A 10223-nucleotide genomic window follows, 5' to 3' on the forward strand; every position below is an offset into this window, starting at 1 on the left:
TTTTTAATATTATTTTTAATTTTTAATATTATAAAATGCAGTTCAATGCCATCCACACTGTCCATTGCAAAAGGCCTATCAGATTTCAAAACATAAGTCTCTCCTTTGAAATCCAGGTCATTCTAATTAACCCTAGGTCAGAATGACAGTGGCTCCTCCATTATCATTATGCCTAAAATCAATTCCAAAATTACTTAATAAACTCAAATTGAACATATCGTACTGAAAGTCCTGATATAATTTGCATCTTGTGAGAAACAACATGAGTCTATAATGACCATAGATCAGAATCACATCCACATATTCAAAAGCAGGAACAATAAAGCCACATGTTCACACAGAGTGACACAGATCTGTACTAAAAAAACATATTGGTCCTTTCCCAAAAAAATATCAAAGTGTGAGCCACCCAGTAACTGGCCTTTACATAAAAACAAGTACCGTAAAATCTGTATTAGAAGCCGCATCCCTAATAGAAGTCGCACCCATTCTTTTTTTATAACTGAGAAGCAAATATTCATTATGTGTAGATGTTCTAACAGAAGCCGCATCCCTTCTGTTGCATTGTACCATTTTAATAGAAGCCGCAGCTTCTAATACAGATTTTACAGTACCAATAATAGGACTATTTTGATGCGTCACAAAATAACCGAAAGCTTTCAATACAAACTGAACAGGCACATCAGTGACCAAGCTATTCATAAAAAATAAATGAATAATGAAAGAAAGCTTAGAAAGAACTCCTGTGTGCTGAAGGTATTTGAGTACAAATATGGAATACTGTATTTACCCGGTACTCTTAATATTAGAAGCACATCTTCAATACACATAAAGCAAAAATTATGTTTATTGCATGAAAAATCATTGAAACATGTCTTATTTTGATCATATTTGTGTACCATGTTTAATTAAAATCTGTTGAATGGTAATTGAGAAACAAGTGAAAATGCTTAAAATTTGCTAAATAATAAGCAAGTTAGATAATTAATATGCATACGATTTCAACAAAAAACTAATCAGGTCTGTGCATTATCCCAGAGCATCTATGTACCAAGTTGCATCAAAATCTGTTCAATGGTACATGAGGAACAAGCGAAAATAATTAAAATTTGATAATATATATGCAAATTAGGTGTTTTCAACAAAAAAACTAATCAGGTCTGAGCATTATCCGAGAGCATCTATGAACAACGTTTCATAAAAATCTGATAATTGGTTCTTGAGATATCAGTGGAACAGACACACACAGTAACACAACCACAAGGACTCCCATTGACACAGGAGTCAAATATGGCTAAATAAAGTGCAGAGTATGCAAATATTGTTTTCCTTGAAAAAACACAAAACATGAAAAGACAGCATCCAAGTCTAATGAAGATGATTAAAAACTGTCAGTCCTGGTTTCTGTTCCTTGCTTCAGCTCATGTTAAAAAAATTGTATTTTCATATCAGAGTACTGAATTTTCAGTGGCATGATGGTCTTTTTTTTTCTCTCATGCAAGGTGGTGTTACCCCAAAATTGTGTAGCACCATAGAGATCTTCATGGCTAGTCACATGACAGAGGTCTGAAGGGCAGAGATTCACAGCGTCTAAACAACATAATTTCCAACAAATTTACCTGAAATATGGCATCATCCGAATATACTGCTCCATTGCCAAATAAACAAACCTTGGTTGGCAAAGAGGGAATATATTAGTGGTGGAAAAAGTACAGTTCTTTTGTCAAAATAATCTAAATAACGATCTCTGAAAACACTTCCTGCGATGCACAAATAAAACAACATAAACATTTATCCAAGTGTAAAAAGAAATTTAATATAAATTAATATTACATTTAAAGTACATCACTAAATAACCATTCACCCTGACTCAATAAACTAGTATCATTTCACCATTCAATCGATAAACAATACGGATAATTAAAAAATACCTTCATGGTAATTATAAACAATGTACCCCTGAACACATGCATTATTGAAGAATGTAATCTATACTACAGCTTAAAGGTTTCACACCACCATTTAAATTTGTATAAAGCCCTTGTACATTCAAATTATTGTAAGGAACTTGTATGTTGGAAATTTCTCTTTTTGCAAGGAATGATGTATTTGTATTTTTATTTCACATAAAACCAGAACAAGAAAGTCTTACATATGAGAATGGAATTTTAGGGAAAACAAGTGGTTTTGAAATGGCAGACTGATACAGACTTATAAACATATGATACATTCATGGCAGTAATAAACTTTTAAAACAAATATAATTTTTTAAACTATTGCACTTTTAATTTAAGACTTTGTACTTTACAATTTTTGTTAACCATAAGTAAAAAAAGTCATACATAGAAGTCAAAATATTTTGAATCATAAGACCAGAAATTATCTGGGATTTAATCAAAAAGAATATTTGCAGATTATTGAATAAACTACATGTATGATGAGTAAAATAAAAACGTTGTTACATCATCGGTTGTTCAGTCTCATATTGTTCTCTTTTGTTGTTTCATTCAAAGATGGACAACATGCTCAATATTGATTCAGAACAAAACTATAAATATTTATTTTTACTTCCTGTTAGAGCTCACTTGATGCATGGATATATTTAGGCTTGCTACGCTCAACCAGACTACAGTGTAAAGACCTGAAACAGTTGTTAAATTTGGTGAGTGGGGGGAGTGGGGGTCAAGACCGAATATACACGATTCTGGTGTTTCATAATAAATGTTTTTTATTAATAATTGCACTTTCAAATAATATTCATGAGATATGTCTACATCGTAACTTCATTAAAGGTTATTTGCATATTGTGTACGCAGTGTCCCTTTTTCACTATTCCACAACCAATGCGTCATCACAGTGTGGTCAATTGCAATTTACGTTTTATGTAAGTGATGTTCAGCCCAGTCAATAAGGTTTGCCAATCAAACCTCATTTTAGTGCTGAACGTTGTGTTCATATTCAAAGCCCACACATAAGCGATGCTACCAGATATATACATAAGCTAACAAGTCACACCAACCCAGCAACTGCAATGGATAGCAAAAGATTTGTACACACTCCCGCCATGTCATATTCTGTAATATGCAAATACATATCTGGTTCCCCACTAACCCTGGATATCTGCTAATGTTATTTTATGAACTGCACACTTTTCATAAGATAAGTTAAGGTAGAGAAAACACTTCATGTTTTACTGCAGTTACATTAGTGATAGAAAGAGAAAGAGACAAGTTCATCATGTGACCAATCATATCATGGCAGTTTTTTGAATTATAAATTCGTGAATAAACAGATTCATCATCCATTTCTGAAAAATATCAAGACTCCATTCCAAATAATTGAAGCAATTGTCAGAAATTTCTTAGTATTGGCCATTTTTAAAAGACGCAGTATATTTCACTCGCATAGATATACGAACATCGGCAATGAGTCACATAATACGAAAATTAGCCGCACCTGAATGCCAAAGCATTAACAGAATAAATGAATCTTTTTTGTAGATATGTATAAGCAGATATTTACAAGAACACACTCAAGTAGAATGGTCGCACTTAATCATCAAAGTTTGGAATATCTTCATATGAATACCCTCGGTATCCCTTATAAGCATAGTACGCAATCCTGACATGGTAGAATCCGGGGATGAATACCAATACGCCAAGAATTAACACCGGCCATGTACGATCAGAGTACTGAAACAAAAATGCAAAAGACATTGAATATGAGTATGTGCTGCTGACCATCCCCCCACTGACCTCCGCACACCCCAAATATGCATATAATCAACCATTTTGGAGATGTTTACACATACACAACAACGGTAACATTTAAAACAAGCAGCCAGTCGGCTGAGATAGCTCCGCTGTTAGCAATGCACATTTCAATAAAAGAACAGAAGATACCGGTATCATTAGAAAATGAACAATATGCATAGTATCAATGCAATGGGACTCAAAAATATCACTTTTCACCAAAAATGACAAAAATAATCATCAAAATTAGATAATTGAAGATATCACCACGGAATTAACAAATCTGAAAGAGGTCCACATGTAGTACCTATATATGTAATATAAAAACAATCGGACTTGCGGTTTTCAACAAGAAGTCGAAAATATCACTTTTTACCAAAAATGACAAAAATATTAAGCAAAATTAGAGAATTGAAGATATCATCATGAAATGAACAAATCTGAGAGAGGTCCACATGTAGTACCTATATATGTAGTATCAAAGCAATTGCACTTGCGGTTTTTAACAAGAAGTCGAAAATATTACTTTTTACCAAAAATGACAAAAATATTCACCAAAATTAGAGAATTAAAGATATCATTACAAAATGAACAAATCTGAGAGAGGTCCACATGTAGTACCTATATATGTAATATCAAAGCAATTGGACTTGCGGTTTTCAACAAGAATTTGAAAATATCACTTTTTACCAAAAATTACAAAAATATTCACCAAAATTAGAGAATTGAAGATATCATCACGAAATGAACAAATCTGAGAGAGGTCTACCCAAGGTACATATACACCAAGTATCAAAGCATTCAGGCTTGTAGTTTTCAAGAAGAAGTCGAAAAAGTAAAACATTGACACGGACGACGACGACGGACGACACCGGACAATCACTCATATGATAAGCTCCGCTCGACAAAGTCGACAGCAAAGCTAATCACATGGGAACCTCACTTCCAGAAGGAAAATTCATTATTACCGTAACATTTTTAGCCAAGAACTATAAACACATAGCTCCTACCAGTAGGCACAATGTTTGTTTTTGCTAAGACTGTGTAACATTAATACAACTATTGGGAAAGAGGGGAATAATTCATTGACAATAGAATTATACATTAAACAAATTCATGTTGGCAACCAGTATGCCCTGTAACTGGACTGATTTTGTAAGAATCTTAAGACAAAATGGCAAAAATCAATTTGTGTCTTCAGGCAAAAATTAAAAATTGTGTTTTGCTGTAGTGGATTTCTTATGTTTTTACACTAATTTTTATTATACAGTCAAACCACCTGCTTATAGTGATCACTTTTAGGCAGTCCCAAAGCATGACATATGAGCAACCAGTGCATAAAAACCACCTGTCTTATATGACCACCTTTCCACAATATTTTTGCAGATTTGCCTTTATTTATCAACAAAAAAAATAATGAGCATCCAGTTTATGAAACAATTTTTAATTTCCTCAATTCAAACATTGATTTTGATCAAAAATATTGTTTTTGTTCCAACAGTACCATAAAAAATGTCAATGTAAGAGTTGGTGATCCATGAAAATAATCCAACGTCCATATAAAGACAACCTGTCTATAAAGACCATTTTAGTGAAGTCCCTTAGGTGGTCGCTATAAACAGATTTGACTGTATTAGGTAATCAAATCACAAATCCTCAAATAGAAAATGGAAACATGTTGCATCATTGTCATGCCGGTGAATGGGCATAACAAGTTGCATCACAAAAAATGTCAGTGCATCAGTGAGGCATCATACTCCAGTTTGGGAATCTTGGATAATGTTTACCTGTTTACCACCCTTACCATGTTTACATTTACAACATTCTGTCTTACCTTTGAATCTATGTAACCCGAGAGAAGTAAAGATCCAACAATAATAAGAGCAGATCCAACCACGAATAAAAATACCGCAAGACCAATGGCTTTTAATGGAACTTTAACTGGAGGCTTACGAAACTGGAATAAACAAGACAAAGTCAATTTCAACATAACATTTATATGCTTAGCAACATACTACTGTGAGAAAAGCGATCAAGATAAAGCTAAATGAAGAATACTCCTAATTGACATGGCTCCATGGAAAATATCAATTCTCATGCAGATGGCACCATTACTATTGCAATATCACAAGGTAAGTTTGGTGAGAATAATAAATTTAAATTTGACAACTTCAAACAAATAAGCATTCAGGTTTACCTACGTAATTCCCTGAGTATAAGCCCACCCCTCTGCTTTTAGACATTTAATGAGTTGAGGGCATCTCCGAGTATAGGTATTTTAATGAGCGTTGATGACATTTATTAAAATATGCATGTAAAAATTGTATTTCATTGCACAATAATCATGATTGATACGGTAGTTTGGTTCCCGCTTTCACGGCGGGCGAGCGCACAGATCATGGTTCACATATTTTCTATTCTGTTATTTACTCAGGATGAACTCTGGTGTTGCAATACAGAAGTAATCCATATTTCTTTTGAGTAGTACTTTTCGAAATGCCAAAAAACGTTATCGTCAAGTTGTGAAATGACACAGCATTTTTATGAATATGTTTGTTTTTTCATTGTGAAAAGTGTTGTGGAAATCAATGATGATCAATTTGTGGTACATGTACTTGTATTGTGGTTTTCCCATGAGGTATTGTGGCATTCCCATGGTGTATTGTGGTTTTCCCATGGTGTATTGTGGAATTCTCATGGTGTATTGTGGTATTCCCATGGTGTATTGTGGTATTCCCATGGTGTATTGTGGTACTCCCATGGAGTATTGTGGTATTCCCATGGTGTATTGTGGTTTTCCCATGGTGTATTGTGGTATTCTCATGGTGTATTGTGGTATTCCCATGGTGTATTGTGGTATTCCCATGGTGTATTGGGGTTTTCCCATGGTGAATTGTGGTTTTCCCATGGTGTATTGTGGTATTCTCATGGTGTTTTGTGGTATTTCCATGGTGTATTGTGGTATTTCCATGGTGTATTGTGGTTTTCCCATGGTGTATTGTGGTTTTCTCATGGTATATTGTGGTATTCCCATGGTGTATTGTGGCATTCCCATGGTGTATTGTGGTATTCCCATGGTGTATTGTGGTATTCCCATGGTGTATTGTGATACTCCCATGGTGTAGTGTGATACTTCCATGGTGTAGGTCATCATTAAAAGAAATTAACTAAATCCAATATTTGAGGTCGAAATCGAAATAGATGAATTTACATCATTCTAGTATTATTTTCATACACAGACAGAGCTATTGTTATTACCTGCAATTCTGTGAAGCCATCTTGCATTTTAGTTGGATCTTGCATTGGTCGATATTTGTAACTGTTCCCGTTTTTCGCATTCTTTGCAGGCATCATAAGTAACAGAATAGTACTATCAGTCTTTGAATGGTCATTAAAAAAACAGAGCTGTTAAAAGAAATTTTAAATACTAGTAAAATAAATAAATTAGACTTGTTAATCAGTATCTTATTTTATGGTGTACTGTTTGTTTTTTTTCTTCCACTTTTTTATGCGACTGAATGTTCTGACAAGCTATGGGTCGAACGTCAGCAATTGTGATAAATGTTCACCACAGAACTATCATATTTGTTCTATTGCCAATTATGTATGGATATAGTGAATATAATAGCAAAACAACACTGATACATCGTATATTAGAATAAACTTCGTATTTCGAGGCACGAATTAATGTGTTCGTGGAACACTACAGCAGGCAATACGAATCTCTAAATGTAATGCCAAAATTCGAAATGTATGCAAATTGAACTCACGCGTGAATTAATTAATAACGACGTCTGCACGCGCTTCAACCTTCAATGTTTATGTAAGTTCTATTTTTAATAAATCGATAAACTGTCAAGGCAGCTACGCTGAATCTATGGGAAATGCTTGTTACTAGATCTAAACGTTGAAAGAAAGTGCAATATTTACATTCACTCGTCGGCTAAGAGTGATCGTTTGAGTGGGTCGCCCACTGCCCACAGCCGAGCATAAACACCGATCGCCAAATAAATACAACGTCGTCGTGGTTCCTTGGGTAGAGCATTCGAAGTCTTGTGTACCTGACTCTTACATTAGTACTTGACGGTACGCCGATACAGTGCCGACAAGGTCCCAGTGAAAACGATCAACCTTACATTCACAGGGTTGGCTTTACGGCTAGGTCATTGATTAATCCAATGTCCCTCACCACGGCAGTACGTCTAAACGTACGGTTAAGGCCATAATACGTATGTCCATGCAAATTGTCTTACCAAAGATAACCTCATGTATTCATACCTACCCTTTTCAGTAAAAATTTACACTGATATCGCCGAAAACTCCGTGAAACTGTCCCACACAGGGTGGATAATAAAACGAAATTAAAACATGCACAGCTTACTAAGTCTGATCGCACATGCGCAGGACGATGTATGTGTTGTGGCTGTTCCCATTGACGCCGCAGGTCGGCGTTCTTAGGGTTGGACCATTTGATTTTTGAGGGGGGTCAGCTCAGTGAAAGGCAATTTTTTTGTATGTGTTTGGAATTTTTTTTCATCAGTAGGTTTGCTTGCAATTTTTTTTTAGGAAGCCACCATATCCAACATTTTTTTTCATCATTTTCAACGGAGGTATCAAAGACTTGATATTTTACTGCCAGGTATGGATTGGTACTTTGATAAGGGTTGGTCCCTCAGTCCATCATACAACATCTATCCTCTCCTTCCATATCTGAATGCTGAGGTGGGTGGTGATAGTGGGATGGTTGGTGAAAGTGAGGAGGGTGGTGAGAATGAGATGGTAGGTGTGGGTGAGGTGGGTGGTGAGAGTGGAATGGTTTGTGAAAATGAGGTGGGTGGTGAGAATGAATGTTTCTCATTTATTTTAATGTTTATTTTATTACATTTTATTAGTCCCTGTTCGGACGCAGTCCAAAAACGAGGACTTATATTGTAACCTCCGTGCGTCCGGACCTGTATCTTAGAAATGCCTGGACCAATCACAATCAAACTTCACACATACATCATACATGACATTATACCTATGCACATCAATTTGTTTCACGATCCGGTTCAAGATGGCCGAATGGCAGCCATTTTTGTACTGAAAAATCATCAAAATTATCCATTTCTCAGCTGTTTACAGATAGATTTTGTTCAAACTTGGTATATAAATTAAACATTATAGGACCTTGAGAATCAAAATGGCTGACTGGTGGCCATGTTGTTTTAATTAGTGTGATTCTAGTGCAATATCCCTGACTTGCTTTGACTGATTATATTCAAATTTTAAATATTCATTATACATCATGTCATAGATATTCAGATATATTAGTTTGACGATCCTATTAAAAATGACCATTTTCGTGCTAAAAAAAATCATCAAATATCAAGCATTTGTGGATGGATTTCGTTAAAACTTATAACATACATTAGACATTACGAGTTCGTGATGCACGTCATTTTATTTTTCAGATCGGATTCAAAATAGCGGCCATTTTGTTTTAATGAATGGGCTTCTAGAGCCATATCTCTGACATGCTTTGACTGATTATGTTCAAATTTTATATATTCATCATACATCATGTTATAGATAAATACATGTATTCAAAATGGCTGATCTTGTTTTTAATTAATGCTGTTCCAGAGCAATATTTCTCAATGTGGACAAGTACTTGTTTGACGATCAGATACATATGTCAATCATTTTAATGTTAAACAATCATCATAATCATATTCCTGACATGGTTATATTCCAGCTATATTACTATAAACAAAACTATATATCATAAATTCAATAACTAACGGAGACTGTGCCATGCATGATTTGTTTATTTTATTTATTACTTGTTTAATAAAACATGGTTCCATACAATCATGAATGTATCTTGTCTATTGTTGTGGTTACATAACATACCGTGGAATGCTTTACTTGCACTGGCATTTTATTTTCTGCAAAATAAAATGTGAAAATGCAGCTTTTTCTATACGTTGCATTGAGTCTTAATACAACATAGTGAAAATCAGATCGACACTATGCCAGAAAGCTGTTTTCAGCAAAAATTATTTCCAGAGAAAATAAAGTATTTTACAGCAGTCAGCAATATTGCAAGCAACTTTTCTAACAATATTTCTGTTTTAGTCTGTAAAATGTATTTAAACTAAAACAGCTAAATTGTAAGATTTGTTGCATGCAATACCGTATTTGCTCTATTAGTAGCGCATGCTCTTATGTAAATAACAGAGGTGTTTCTATGGTCAAAATACATCATATTTTAATAAATCAGCATACAATCAATGCAATTGTTGCTGTACATGTGCTTCTATTGGAGATGCTCTTCTAATAGAGCATATATGGTATACAATCTAAATGCAACCAGAGTGAAATTGTTTTTGAAATTAATATTGAAATGCAGATATTAATTTTCCCTCTGCTATTAATTAATCCACAGACCAGATTGAGAAACATTGACATCCATTTATATATGACCTA

The 10223-nt window shown here is 34.4% G+C and overlaps 1 protein-coding gene across 1 annotated transcript; it reads right to left on the reverse strand.

Annotated features, from left to right (window-relative positions):
- Window positions 1-3357: 3357 nt before the first annotated feature.
- LOC100367316 (transmembrane protein 230-like) lies at window positions 3358-8123 on the reverse strand. The gene is made up of 4 exons (XM_002736364.4): window positions 8035-8123; window positions 7011-7157; window positions 5587-5709; window positions 3358-3692 (listed from the first exon to the last, which is right to left on the reverse strand). Exons 2-4 carry the CDS (start codon window positions 7104-7106, stop codon window positions 3552-3554), a joined length of 360 nt encoding a protein of 119 aa, XP_002736410.1. The 5' UTR covers window positions 7107-7157; window positions 8035-8123; the 3' UTR covers window positions 3358-3551.
- Window positions 8124-10223: the final 2100 nt, after the last annotated feature.

This window comes from Saccoglossus kowalevskii, chromosome 10 (genome assembly GCF_978046115.1).
Source record: "Saccoglossus kowalevskii chromosome 10, keSacKowa6.1, whole genome shotgun sequence".
Classification (NCBI taxonomy): domain Eukaryota; kingdom Metazoa; phylum Hemichordata; class Enteropneusta; family Harrimaniidae; genus Saccoglossus; species Saccoglossus kowalevskii.